Genomic DNA, 15,114 nt, shown 5'->3' on the forward strand with positions numbered 1-15,114 from the left:
CAATAAAACCCTCTTAAGGGTCCAGCTAGGAATGAATACTTAGGAGGTGGTTAAGTTCTGCTAGTTAGGAAGAATGCAAAGTCAGGTTTGGAAGGCAGGGTTCAGGTTTTTACAGGGGTGCCTGGAATGCCCCCAAGCAATCAAGGGAGGAGGAAGATTAAGGCCTGCAAGGAACAGTCTGTTACCTGATAAGGCAACACAGCAGGGATAATACTAAGTAAGGAGAGGGTGAATTTCAAGAACACTTAGCTCCCACTTCCACCCTGTAATTGTTGTGTGTATTCGTTGGCCCCTTATCCACTGTAGTTCCTCATTCCTTGCTCTTGCATTTTGAGAGGAGAAGTAAAGGTCTCTATGGCTCTTTTATTATCCTAGGACAGGGTGGGGAATGATAGGAGAAATGATGTGAGTCGCAGTCCATCAATATCTGTAGGGTCATAGGTCCCCTATTCTTGCCCTATGGAAAAGGGAAACCACTAAATTTGCACATCACACCAAACCATGGTTAACAAATATTTTTTTGTTTTGCTATGATGTCTGAATTGGGAAACAACAGTTTGTAATTGGGCAGCAAAGTAGAATAAAAAAGCATGGTTTGAAGTGGGCTTGTTATCCATGCATTAACTAATGTTTGGTGTGATGCCTCCATTGACAAACTATAATTTCAGCCATTACAGTGGTACCTCTAGTTACGAACTTAATTCGTTCCGGAGGTCCGTTCTTAACCTGAAACTGTTCTTAACTAGAGGCGTGCTTTCGCTAATGGGGCCTCTAGCTGCCGCTGTGCCACTGGCACACAATTTCCGTTCTCATCCTGGGGCAAAGTTCTCAACTCAAGGTAACTCTTCCAGGTTAGTGGAGTTTGTAACCTGAGGCATTTGTAACCTGAGGCGTTTGTAAGCTGAGGTGTTTGTAACTCGAGGTACCACTGTACTGAGTGCTGATAGAAGGGAAAATGAAAGCAGACAAGTAGCTCTAAACTATGGTTTATTGTACACCTAGAAGCTCAAAACTATGGTTTGGGTTCTGAATCACAGTTAGCGCAAGCCATGGTTTGGTATTTGGACTCTATTTGCTGTTGTTTCCATCAGAATTTTGCATGCACATTGGGTTTTGGAATAAGACAAGACTGTGGGAGATCCACCAGCAACTCTGAAAATACCACTTGAATATTATGAATATTATGGAAGTCGAAGCAGTAGACTCATAATCTGGTGAACAGGGTTTGAGTCTCCGCTCCACCACATGCAGCTGCTGGGTGACCTTGGGCTAGTCACACTTCTTTGAAGTCTCTCAGCCCCACTCACCTCACAGAGTGTTTGTTGTGGGGTAGGAAGGGAAAGGAGAATGTTAGCCGCTTTGAGACTCCTTCGGGTAGTGATAAAGCAGGATATCAAATCCATACTCCTCCTCCTCCTCCTCCTCCTCCTCCTCCTCCTCCTCCTCCTCCTCTTCTTCTTCTTCTTCTTCTTCTTCTTCTTCATAATTCCTGGGAACCTCTTTTGTACTGGTCCCTCTCTGGACCTCCTGACCCATAATGGACATGTTCAAGTTGTATGTGGGTCAGTCTGGTCCTACTTTGCACCTTTCTCTAGAATGGCACTCCCACCATGCTATTCTCAGCTTGGATGCTGAATGAATGTCATCACCAAATGCCAGCCACACAGTGTGATTGCCAAAGTCGCCTTTTACTCAAGTCTCTTCTTTCAGCTTGTCAGTGGAAAGATTTTTGTCCCTTTCCTTCTTCTGGGAAAAGAGCCCCCAACCAAATCTGTATTTAATAGAAAATGTTTTGAAAAGTATATAGTACTCTGAAGCCACACTTTCCAAACTCAGGGAAATATGCTTATTAAAAATTCTTGATATACTGCATAAGCTTTCCCACAAAGCATTTATCTTCTTGAGGTATATGCTTTCATTTGGTTGTTGCTGTAATGGCACTGGAGGTTGCAGAGAGAAACTTTGGGGCAATTAATTGATGTCTGTATGATTCAGGCAAACAGTATGGTTTTAGTAACTCGTTACATCAATGCTACTAAAATAAGGGGATTTGGGGATGGGGGTGAAATCTGATAGGCAGCAGTTAGGAGTATATGTGCAATTGAAAATATAGGCTTGGATATTTTGATATTTGACAAGAACCACTGCAAATTTGTGCCTTTAAAAAAGTCCAGCCTCAATGTTTAAAGAAAATGATACATTGCCTACGCAACTTGGGGTTGGAGTATCTTAAGGACCACCTGCTCCCAAGTGTAGCTAACCATCCTCTAAGGCCGTCATCAGTGGCTCTTTTCCAGGTGCTGGGCTGCCTTTGTGGCAGCACCCCCAATAGAGGCATGGTCTTTCCAGGAATGCTCACCCAGTGTTGACTTTTTATTAGCTTTCAAGCATCAGGTGAAGATAATTTTATTATCCTGACAGTTTAGTATATACTACTTTAATGTTCTCCTCCTTGTTTTATTGCTATTTACAGCTTTTCTGACTGCTGATTATTTGTTGTTGTTTTTTATCGCTTCCCTTTGGTGTATGTTACGTATTTTTGTACTGAAAGGCAGGATAGAAATGTTTTAAATTAAAATAAATAATGCTTAGATAAGTATTCCAGATACTAGTTAGAAAAGTTGAGGTTGATAAGGAATTGTTGCTTCTGGTACAGGGGAAGTCACTTAACAAATAATGCTGAGATTTTAAATTATCTCCTTGGCAATATAGAGGATGACCGTTCATATTTTTATTGATGGGCCATGGCAAAATGACACAGCTTCTTTTGGACATAAAATGTCACTCATGTTGTACATAGCATACATACTTCAAAGATCTTCCAAACAAAAAGGGAAAGGGTGGGGGGAGTTTGTGGAGGATCCTGAAATCAGCAGTTGTAAGTTTTACCACATTCTGAGTAGTTATCTCATGGTGTTGCAGTTTTGCTTTCTTCAGCAATGTAACGAAGGAGTAGGAAAGGGTATATTAAAGGAGAGGTTGGGGTGTTACGGGGAGCATGACTTGAGGCACTAAGAGAGAGCATGATAGCCATGCTTGGCATCCTTCCCAGGGGACAGTTACAAAAAGTTAAACTCCTTTGGCAAAGGTGCTGAAAAATTCCAGAAGTGGACACCAGAAACACAGAACAGCTATTGTCAGCACATCAGAAAGAAATAGCAAATTTTAAAATGCATCTTTATAAAATTATTATTAATAATAATCTGTATAATGTCAAACAGAGTGTAACAGCCTGGCCCTCTATATTGAACCTGTTATCGGCTTAATTCATCTGCTCTTGGGTGTGTTTCATCTGGAACCCATCAGTGTTTAAAGTAGCCCAGACAGACTGCTGCAACCTAAAACTCAGATTACGCAACCCTATCAAAATAGAACAAGGAAAATAAGCTTCTACGTTCTTCCTGTTAAATCAGAATGAACTTCATCTAAGGGTGTATGATTTGCAGGTACTATAGAACTATTCCTTCTAATGTTGATCTTGTTTAAAACATCAGGATAGCATAAACAAGAAGAGGGAAAATCTTGGGAGGATCGAACTATATAGTATAAAGCTTAGAACTGTATAGTATAAAGCTGACAATAGAAAAGATAATGCTTTCACAGATAGGCAAGCTGTCCTAGAGATATGAAAACAATGTCAAGTGGATTGGGAGTGAGCATTCCTCAGAAGAGGTGTGAGCTGCTCCTGTGTGATGAAGTACCCTACTCCTTTTCTGCTAAGTTGCAGACCACCCAAATGGATTTAATGGGGAACACATTTGAATCCTGCTTGATTTTTGATAGAATAATTCACTTCAGTGTTCTCTTCCATCTTGTGAAATTGTCCATCTGTTTATTTGCCCACTGTCCAGGCTTCTTGCATACATTGTAATATAAGAAGCCAGTCAGTCGAAGCTTAGATAGCAAATATATGGTGAGCTGTATACTTCATTCAGTTGTTTTGTTGGAAGCCACCCATAATTGCTAGAGTAATCTAGTCAGATGGATGGCATATAATAAAATAGTAATAATAATAATATTCATTTCACCCAAAAAAAGGGCTGTTAGGTCAGAGACCCTTGAGTGCATCACAGTTTCAGTTAGATTCATTTCCAATTACCCAAGTATCAGCCTCATTTTCTGCTCTGCACTTGATGGTAGTTTCTATTAAGTCCTAACATTTGTTGCATGTTCTGCTCAACCAGAGTTCTATTAATAAAAATCTATTTGTGCACATGCTGTAACTCATAATGTTCATATTTCTGCTATTAACCTGGGGAGTTGCTCCTACTCCCTTGCTTTCCACTAAGCATCCCTGGGCCAGGTGTTAAATCTGGAAACTGATGAGGCTCACCACAACAGCCTCTGCTTGATGAACTGTAATAAGAAGCCAAGCTGAGCCAGAGGAAACGGGCGTGCCTGCCATTTCTGAGCCTTACCACTAATAAAACTTGTGCACGGAACACTTGGATTCCATCTGCGGAACCAAAAATGAAAGCTGTTCTCATGTTGAACTTGCTATCTTGTTTTACTCAAATGCTCGTTAAGTATCCTTAACCAACTTGTTGAACAAATCTTTATTTTGCTCACACCAGATGAGCTGCTGAAAGTTACTTCCTGTTGGGCTTGGGGACCCCCTGCCCAACTTTATTAGAAGAACAGGAGTGTATGAAATTATACCTGAGTGCCCAGAAACATGAATGCTGAAAACATACTTAAAATTAATAGTGATTTTTTTCATTGACATTCCAAATGTAGCAAGAGTGGGTTAGCTTCAACAAGGTTTGCTGGATCTGTGGGGAACCATTTCTAATATTACAGACTTAATAAAGAATATGTTTTCTCTACAATTCTCTATACATATTCTCAGGGATCTACAATTTTGCTTACCATGGTGAGTGCTCCACCACCTTTTTGGAAGCTTGCCATGCCCTATGTTTACTCCCATCTTTGGGGTTGGGCAGGGGGCAGGGGCAGGCATTTATCTATTATGCAGTTGGCTGTGTTTTAGAGGCACTGGGTGCAATTGTGGGGACATTCCTACCATTTCCTGGAAACCTGGGGTTTGTATTGGCACCAGACTTCCCTGGTACAGTCATACCTGGGGTTGTGAATGCTGTGGGGGTTGCGCGTTTTCGGGTTACGGACACGCCGAACTCGGAAGTACCGGAACGGGTTACTTCCAGGTTTCGGCGCTCGTGCATGCGCAGACACACTAAATCACACTTTGTGCATGCGCAGAAGTGCCAAATTGCGTCATGCGTATGCGCAGACACGGCGCTGCGAGTTGCAAACGTGCCTCCTGCACGGATCATATTCACAACCCAAGGTTCCACTGTACTTGGAGGTATGAGGTGGAGAGGGAGGTGGGACTTGTTTTTTGCATCTCCACACAGCGCAATTCCAGGAACAAACCAGTGTCACAACTCCCAGCAATAAGCTTAGGGTTAGCAATGGTAGCAAGAGAGGGTCACTGCTTCTTTGCTACATTTTTGGACAAGGATTTCCCCTTGTGTATGAGGGTCAAGGTCTAGGTGACTACAGATTGGTGTTGGCCACTAAGGTCAGCCAAAATTTGTGAACTCTGCTTTTCTTGAACTTAATTCTTTCAAATATGCAATGTCATAATGAGGCATAGAGCAGCCCAAGTGTTTTGTGAATAGCATCTTTGGTGTGTTCAGAAGAGGAAGTCTCCAAGGCTTGCAGGAGTCAGCTGGTCCATATGTCCAGAACTGAATCATCCAAGCTCCCGGCTCCAACATCTGTGCAGCCAACTGCCCTGAAGTAGGAGCCTGGATTGTTGTTGTGGTGCTTCTCTGCAAACACTTTCTCCTCTTTATTGAAGCTGCCAGAACCTGGCTTCAATTTCAAACAGCTCTTTGTAAATCAGTTCAGTCCTGCCATATGGAGGGAGGCAGTCACACATTTCAAGGCGAGGGAAAAAGATAGATGCAAATGATGAAGGCCGCAGCCCTCTGCATGCCAAAACCCCTTGGAATCCAGCAGGCGTTGCATTTGAGTGAACGTGCTCAGGATTGTGCTGCGTGTTCTCTCCAACTGCAGTTCTGAGGAAAACCATATGGACTGGCAACTTGATATAAACCATGGGTAGGCAAACTGAGGCCCGGGGGCCGGATGCAGCCCAATCGCCTTCTCAGTCCAGCCTGTGGGCAGTCCAGGAATCAGCGTGTTTTTACACGAGTAGAATGTGTCCTTTTATTTAAAATGCATCTCTGCATTATTTGTGGGGCCCGCCTGGTGTTTTTACATGAGTAGAATGTGTCCTTCTATTTAAAATGCATCTCTGCATTATTTGTGGGGCATAGGAATTCGTTCATTCCCCCCCAAAAAATATAGTCCGGCCGCCCACAAGATCTCAGGGACAGTGGACCGGCCCCCTGCTGAAAAAGTTTGCTGACCCCTGTAAACGCATTAAACGTTGCTGTCTGGCATCTTCCCATTTTGCCCCCCTGTTCTTGCTTCCATGTGGTGTCACTGGCTAGTTGCAGTTTGAAACAAGTGAAGCAGTATAAGGAAATGAATAACTGGCAGTGGTGCGTTGTACCCTTGCCTCCCCCAGCACATTTACCACAGGCTGCCCATCATTCAAGAATGCAAAATAAATGAATTTAACTCTCTAGTTATTTCCTACTAGCAGTTTTCTCGGTTGTTGGTCACAAACAGAATATTGTTCCACTAAATCATGCAGAATATTATATCAAGAAGCCACCCAGTTCCTAGAAAAACAAGAAATGGAAAGAAGTGGTCTTAAACATGGTTTGCTCCAAAACAATTATTATAATTTATATTTATAAAATTTGTATATCACTTTTCACCAGAGAGATTGTCCCAAAGTGGCTTCATTTGCTCTTCAGTGCTCTCTCCCAGTTGGTTTTAAATTGGGTTCTCCTCTGTTCCAAGGAGGTTTCAATACAGGTTTAATATAAGTACCACTGTGCTCTTAATAACTTAAAAAGTGCTCCTCTGAATCAGAGCAGAGTTCATCTAATCCAGTGTTCTCTTGGCAACCAGATTCCTCCAGGAAAAAAACCAACCATCTAGACATGGGGGCAACAGCACTCTCTTGTTGCTCCCCAGCAATTGGTTCCCAGAGATACTCTGCTTCTAAAAGGAAGGATCCATTTAACCATCACAACTAAGAGCCATGAATAGACCATTCGACTTCCATGAAATTGTCTAAATGTGGCACTCAGTTGGATAAATTAAGTGTATGCTATACAGCATTTTGTGTGTCCTTTCAATAAGCTTCACTGGATGACCCTGAGTTCTAGTATTTTAAGAGAGGAAGAAAAACTTACCCAACTCCTATTCATTTCAGTGGTCCTTGTGCTGGAGATCTTCTTAAGGGATTGAGCCCCATTAATACAGAACCTGACCAAAATCTAGGAAGCCATAACAGCATTGTTATGCTTGCCTCGATCTGTTCATCACCATCTCATATCTCTGCAGTTCTGTGAAAACTGCTTTGATGGAAAAGCAGCTACAGCATGTGGATGTGTTCTGAGGGGTGTCTGTGTAGTTTTGAGTCTCTTATTTTCTGCTTGTCCCACTAGTTGGATACCCACACCTACCTCTTTACAGTGGCTCATTAGCCCATCTTTTTTTACTGCTTGCACCACCTTTTCCTCATTTGCTGGGATTCTCATCCCTTCTCAATCTTCCCAGTGACATGTGCTGTGCATCTTTTTTTTATGGTGATGTTTGCTAACGTACAGTACAACAGTGTGTTCCTTTCAAGCTTTGGAAACCTACTATTTTTTCAGTTGGTTTTGCCATATTCAAAATTTTATCCAGCCACTGACTCTCTGCCTTTTAATTTACAATGAACACTCGTACTGCCAAGTGGTGAAATGTCCTTGGCAATGTAGGCATAGTGATATCTTAAAAGACACTAAGCGGTTGATCATTGGTTCAGAACTGTAGCTATTTCTTCCCTTGGAGAGGCAAGAGCCCCTCAAGATATGGGTCCTGGCCAAGAAGCTCATTTTTGCAGGTGGTAGGGGTCACTGTCAAATGCTTTGTGCACCTACAAGAGATCCAAGTGGTTGTATTACAACTCCAGTTTTAATTGCCCAGTTTTCATTTTTGCATACCTACGAGCAGAGCTTGGAGTATATGATTTATAGCAAGTAGCGCTAGGTCCTTCGTAGACTTTGTCATCCTCCTGCTTCTTCCTGTCTTGCCTTCTGTTGCAGCAGAGGGACAGGGACTGAGTTATTGGGTACCTGACAGGATGGGGATCTTCTTATTGCAATTCCTACCTTCCTCTGTGGATGAAAAAGCAGGTGGGAAAAGAGTGGTGGATGAATTTCTTTGCATCCTGGTTTGTGCCAGATCGTTATGGCTGTAGCGTCTGGCATGTGATTTTTCTCTTATAGGATTTAGAAGTCAGAAGGCATCCCTGGAATCACTTAATCCCTGTTGTCATTGAGAGAGGAAAAACAGTCTCGCCGCTGAATGCGAGCTGTTGCCTTGCGTGAGAATTAATGTACAGCTCATCTGGAAAATGCATTGCGTGATTCAAGGAAAGTGATGAGTTCATGAACACTCGTAAATTGAATTCCAGAAAGTTGCATTGCCCATTCTTTTCAGACACACTCTCTTTGTCACCCTGAAAGAGTTAAACCATCAAGAGTTGGAGCTGCTGGTACCATTGTTGGCAAAATGTAAATAATTTTACGTATCCATTGGTTTTCTGTCACGCCAGGGCTTTCCAAGGCCGCAAGCTCCTTTGGAAGGGGAGAAATTTGTGTTGTTGATTCCTAAGTTAGTTTTTCTTGGCGGCACATAGGGTGGCTTTTGCCATCCAGCTGGAATTCTGTGATGCTGTGGAAAAGAGCTTATGTAACAGGATGCCTCAAGAAGGCTTTTACATTTTTAAGATATATTTATGGGGGGCGGGAGCATGAGCACACACAAATTAGTGGGGGGTGGAAATATCTTCCTCATTTTTTTCCATCTACAAATTCTGAGATGTCAGAATTGAATCAGGTTTCCTTTAAAAATATAAACATTGTTTGTTTACTAATTTATGCTACAGACTGGGAAGTCATAGACTTGACAATGTGCAAGTTGCTGGCACATTAGTGATAGGTTTGTTGAGGTACTTGTTTTGTTTTTAAAAGGTGTTTTATCTTGGTTGAGAATACCATAGAGTGCAATTAGATGAGACAGCGGGAAATACATGGTAGGATCTCCTGCAATTTTTTTTTCAAAAAGAGAAAATCAAGCTGTGGGAGACAGATTTGATAGGGAATGATAAACACACACACACAGTTGGCACAATAAATTTTGGTGCCTGAGGCGCATCCCCACCCCACCCCACCAGGGAAGAAGGGGTGAAGATCCACGTTAGAAATGTGTGTGTGTGGGAGGGGGGAGATAAAATTAACCTTACTCAATGGATGAAGTGGAAATCAAAGGCCATTTGGGGGGTGGGGGCTGCTTTGAATCACACTGGATGGGTGCAGTGCCCAGGAGACCCCAGAAGGCAGCCCCCACCATTTGTTCTTAGGAGTGGGAGGAGAGCAGCAGTGCCTCCTACTTGCCAAGAGGCTGCTCTAGAGGTGGCATTTGGGTGGGGGCTGCTGGGGAGGAGGCAGATCTGACCTCCAAGGAGGATGCTGCAACTGTCGCCGTTACCGTGGCTGCAGCAGCAGCAGTGGACGGTGCATTCTTTAGAGGCCAGATCTGTTGCCCCTGTGGATACTACTGCCTGAGATGATCACCCCAGCTTGCCTCATGGGTGGGCCGGCCCTGCACACACACACACAACATTACTGGGTATCCTATGACTATCCGTCTGTTTGGCTGTTTCACCTTTATGTGCAACCACATGTGCCATTTGAAAAGCAAAGTTCACTCTGCAAGCGGTTGTGTACAGATTCAAAAAGTCCTTCCAGTAGCACCTTAGAGACCAGCTAAGTTTGTTATTGGTATGAGCTTTTGTGTGCATGCACACTTCTTCAGATCTCTGGGTATCTGAAGAAGTGTGCATGCACACGAAAGCTCATACCAATAACAAACTTAGCTGGTCTCTAAGGTGCTACTGGAAGGAGTTTTTGATTTTGTTTTGACTACGGCAGGCCAACATGGCTACCTACCTGTGTCTAGAACTATGGAAGTGCACAGATTGTCTTTAAAAGTGCCAGCTGCAGGTTCAAACAAAGTAAGTAAGTTTTGCTAGTTTCATATTTCACTTTAGGCTTTGCCCATAGTCATCCAGTTGCACTCAGGGATGGAAATGCACATACGGTAGATATGTACATTCCATTGAAAGTAATACAGTGTATTCACACAGCTGTGTATTCACGTACAGTCTGTGGTTTTTCTCCCTCTCTGCTTAGCTTGCACAAGCGTTTGCGCACGTATCTTCCAATGATTACTTCCCCTTGCATTCCCCAGAAAGGAAATTTGAGTAGAATTGGACAGAAGGAAGGTTTGGAGCAATTATCCATATCCATAGAGCCAACAAGTGCACCTGATGGATCCCTTGTCAGTGAAGAGCAGCATAGCTTTGGTCAGGTTGGATACATAATAAAAGTTACATAAGTGCTTGAGAACACTTTCATCCTTCAGAATGATGGGTGGAAACAGGATTCCTCAGATAATTTATGAGCTTTCCCTCCTACCTGCCACCTAAATCCCATTTTGAAACTGCCAAACAAAATATTCATTGGTTGTTGAAGGTCTTCCTTTTCTGCCTTCTGCTATTGGACATTCTGTCTGTTCACCTTGGTTCAGTGATCATATATTCATCTGGAATCTCTCTCTGGTGTTGCTGAAACTTCTGGTTCTTTCTCTTTGCCTTTATACTTTGCCTTTATACTTGGACTGATGCTACACTTCTTCCCAAAATTGGTACACAAGTCTGCAAGGCCACTAAATGTGGCCATACCAAGAAATGCTGAAATCCCTGGTGGAGCTTACTTTTGAGTCGACATCCTTCTGAGTAAGATTGTACTGTTATGTTCTCTATCATATTCCATTATGACTGGGGGCGGGGAGGATTACACAGGTAATCCATTTTGACACAATGCCCACTCCTTTGAACTTATGACATGTAGAAGAAGCATTCCTGTGAATGTCAAATAATTGCATGAACCTACTTTTAGAAAGCAGATGAGAAGGTCCCTCCCTAGTCTTGATAAGGTCAACAATGTCATGAAGCATAGGTTCATGAGTTTTAGATGGCTATGTTGTTCAGATTCCTTGAAAGAGAATTATGTTCGCGCGCCCACACCCACCCCCCACACCAGTTTTGGTATAAACTAAGCAACAAATACTTGCAGTGCACTAACAATTATTCTCTTCAAAATGATTTCAATATGAGAGTGATGCATGACCAGCACGGAAGAATTGAAGCCTCCAGGCAAAGGACCAGCGTCAGCCGTGTTTATGCCTCTCTTTGTTTTTTATTATTACTATCTACTGCTCTCTGAATTCTATTGTCAAATGTTATTAGTTTAATATAAGAATTTGTTTTTGCCTTCCATGTTCCTTCTTAACGTAATTTTCTGTGTAACAGCTGTTGAGCCTGACCAACTGCTGCTTCTGGAAGGATTCTGAGTGTAAAAAAAAGAAAAAGAGAAAGGCCCTGCAGGACCAGGCCAGTGGCATATCTAGTCCAACATCCTGTTCTCACAGTGGCCAATGAGGTGCCTGTGGGAAACTCTCAGCAGAACCTGAGTGCAATAGCACCCAGCAAGTGGTCTTCAGAAGCATTACAGCCTCCAACTGTGGAGGACAGAGCATGGCCATTGTGGCTAGTAGCCGCTGATAGCCTTATCCTCCATGAATTTGTCCAGTCCTCCCATAAAGCCATTCGAGTTGGTGGCCATCACTGCCTCCTTTATGTTATCCACCCCAAATCTTCCAATATTCAGCTTCATTAGATGTCCATGTAGTGTTACCTACCTCTATCTACTTTCTCCATACCATGAATGATGTTAAAAACTTCTATCACTTGCCTTAATGCAGAATAGCATTTATAGGTGCTATTGTTGTATTGTTCAAGGGAGCATTTTACATTTCATTCAGATGGACAGTATGCTCAATATGGGCATGAGGCCTGGATCTGTCAGCATTTTCTATCCTTTGGAAAGGGTTACCAAAGTGCTATGTAGGACCAGAATATTTATCTCTCTAGCCCATTATTGTTTACAGTGGTACCTCTAGATGCGAACGGGATCCATTCCGGAGCCCTGTTCGCATCTAGAAGAAAACGTAACTAGCGACGGCACGTCTGCGCACACGTGCGCCGCTTCTGCGCATGCGCGTGACGTCATTCTGAGCGTCTGCGCATGCGCAAGTGGCGAAAGTAACGTGCTCCGTTACTTCCGGGTTGCAACTCGAACGCGCTCATACCGAAGCACATTCAACCCGAGGTATGACTGTACTCTGACTGGCAGCAGTGGGGCTCAGGCAGAGAGAGATTCCTCCCATTGCCTGCTGCCTGATCCTTTTAAATGAAGTCTTGCTGGGCTTTGAACCAGAGACCTTCTGCTGATCCCTGATGCTGGCTTTGCCATCTGCATATAAAGGATATGCTCTACTGAGCATATGCAGTCCTTTCCTGAAGGGAGGAAGCTCACCACTCTCGCTATTGCCCTGGGAGTCTCATTCCAACCTCTCCTGATGTCTAAATCTGCAACAGAAACTGCGTCCCCATATTTCTCTGGCAGAAAGAAGTACAGAAGTATATTTTAAAATATGCTTTGCATTCCCTATGTATGGTGTGATGGTGGAATCCAATTCTCGGCCCCTCAATTCCTGGTGTGATCCTGGCCATTCCAATGTGTAGCTCTGCCACATGTAGCTGAGACATGCCCTGCTGTAATTTCTAGCAAGAAATTGGCCCGCTTATTGTGGGTACTGTGACATGATGCTTTAATTAAAATAGCAAGATGGGTTTTAACTGGGAACTTCTGAAATGCTGACTGTGTCTAATGCATTAGTTTTCCATTTATTTTTTTGATGGTACTCTCCTGGAAGCTTAAGCCATGGGTTCCTTCCACATTTGCTGTGGTCACTCTCTTTTCAGACTTGGCCTATGTTTATACTATTGTCAGCCCTGGTGGAGCTGGCTGCAGTCATTGCTGAGGCAAGCATTGCCCGGTGTTGCTGTTCCTTCCTCTCAGTTGCTAAGGACCCCTCAGCTGGTATCAGGATGTAAGACCTGCTTTTGAAAACAAGGGACACTTCCTTGCATTTATCAGTTCTGCAACTGTTGCCTAGTGAGGGCAATATATTTCTCTTTATACTGGGCTAGGATGGGTTGGGTGATCAGTTTGCAGGGACATGGAATCCTTTCTTCTGCCATGTGGAGGCAGCTGCAGTGGAGCAAATGTCATGTGTGCCACAAGTGGTAGCTGCTTTATGTTCACCAGGTAAACTGTGGGAGTATTTTGTGTGGGGCAGTGTTTGGGTACAGGGCCTTGCAAAGCTGTCAGAAGCTCCCTCATCCTCAGTCTGGCCCATCTAGCCCATGCTCAGATTTGCAATTTCTCTCCAGGGTCTCCTTTAACTGGATTAGAGCCTGGGACATTATATATGCAAAACAAATGTTCTGTCACTGAGCTATGAAGTTGCCCAGAAGAGTTGTGAAATTTCCTTCCCTGGAAATTTTGAAGAAGAGACACTATGTGCAGTTCTGACAGGCCTGGTGCTCGTCTAAGGCATCCTGCTGTTGAGGGAAACTGGCTGTAGGCATCATCATGCTTAAACTGGTTTATTAAACATTCCAGAGAACTGTAGTTTAGTTCTTGGCATTTCGTACATAGAATTCTCAGTGCCCTAACCAAACTGCATTTCCCATAATTCTTTGGAAGAAGCCGTGTTTGCTAAACTTATAAAACATAAGTTTGTTTTCATATGAGCTCTGAGTGCCTTTGTGCTGGGTATGCAGGTATGATCCATATATGTACAAAATGGAAGTGGCAGAAGTTGGCTTAGGTGGCCATCACATGTTTCTAAATCTGCAGCCCATTAATTGAAGCCCACAAACTGTAAAATATGGATTTTGGCATAATGCATTTTTTTTGCTTTGCAGGTCACCTTTTCTATAAGTTTGGAATCACAGAGTCTGACTGGTACCGGATCAAGCAGAGCATAGATTCCAAGTGCCGGACAGCTTGGCGGCGAAAGCAGCGAGGCCAGAGTCTGGCGGTGAAAAGCTTTTCAAGACGGACACCTTCCTCATCCTCTTATAGCGGCTCAGGTAAAAAGCATCCTCCTTTGCTGGAAATTAGCAAACTTCTGATCTTCCTTATTTAATTTTATTAGGGTTAACACTATTCTAAACAAACCAAAACCCACTTTCCCTTCAAACAAAACTTAGAATGTGAAAATAATTAAGAACATTGTCAAAACACAATAAAAGAGCACGTAAACAACAGCAATAACAAGACAGCTCCTTGCTGCTGATGTATCCACGGCTACTGTTCACTGCGACTTGCCACTATAGACCACCTTTCTCTTCCTGGAGAAAAGAAAAAAATATTGGGAAGCCACATCAGGAAGTGCATTTAGATATGTTTCATTTGCGTTTTCTTCATGTCAAATTTAGGAGCACTTTTTTGTTTGAACAGCCCCTGCTAATATACAGGGGAGGGGGAGCTATTATCACTAAAACTAGGATCTTGCAGTGTCTAGTAAATACAGGCCACTAGATAAAGGCTGTGAGTGAGTAAAAGTTTTTATCCTAATCGTATGTGTTCCTTTTGTTAAATGTACTGCTGCTCCTGAGAAATTACTCCTGTGGATGAGCCGAGGGTTGAGTGGGGTTGGTGGGGATATCTGAATAAAGGATCCCTTAATACTGCATTCCAATCACAGAAGCATTTCTATCATGTATTGTTATTTTGACCCCTGATTATTCAATGTCAAGTTTGTTTATACTATTTCTAACTTGCGCTTCTCCAACTCGTCCAAAGTTCTGCCATCTGTCTCCGCTCTCTCCTTTCCACAATGTGTTTCTAGAGGGTATTGTGTGTGTTCCTTTTTTGCCCACATCTAGTTCATGAATGCTTCTGCCATGATAAATCTGTTAGACTTTGTGTTGCAGGTGTTTCATGGAACAGTTTATATTTATCAGTGGTTTCAGTTTATAATAGG

At 43.0% G+C, this 15,114-nt stretch overlaps 1 protein-coding gene and 1 long non-coding RNA gene across 4 annotated transcripts in view; one reads left to right on the top strand and one right to left on the bottom strand.

Annotated features, from left to right (window-relative positions):
- Window positions 1-15,114, top strand: part of BANP (BTG3 associated nuclear protein) — a 149,637-nt gene that overhangs the window by 55,794 nt on the left and 78,729 nt on the right. For all 3 annotated transcript variants that reach the window (XM_081017827.1, XM_081017826.1, XM_081017828.1), the window contains one exon: window positions 14,051-14,218. In XM_081017827.1, coding sequence (XP_080873953.1) covers window positions 14,051-14,218 — 168 coding nt within the window. The remainder of the gene's footprint in view (window positions 1-14,050; window positions 14,219-15,114) is intronic.
- On the bottom strand, window positions 6,424-9,603 carry LOC308483730. Its single transcript, XR_013989759.1, has 3 exons — window positions 9,398-9,603; window positions 7,299-8,826; window positions 6,424-6,716 (listed from the first exon to the last, which is right to left on the bottom strand). It is a non-coding gene; the product is annotated as an uncharacterized lncRNA (long non-coding RNA).

Source organism: Podarcis pityusensis (genome assembly GCF_964106645.2).
Source record: "Podarcis pityusensis genome assembly, chromosome: 8".
Lineage (NCBI taxonomy): Eukaryota > Metazoa > Chordata > Lepidosauria > Squamata > Lacertidae > Podarcis > Podarcis pityusensis.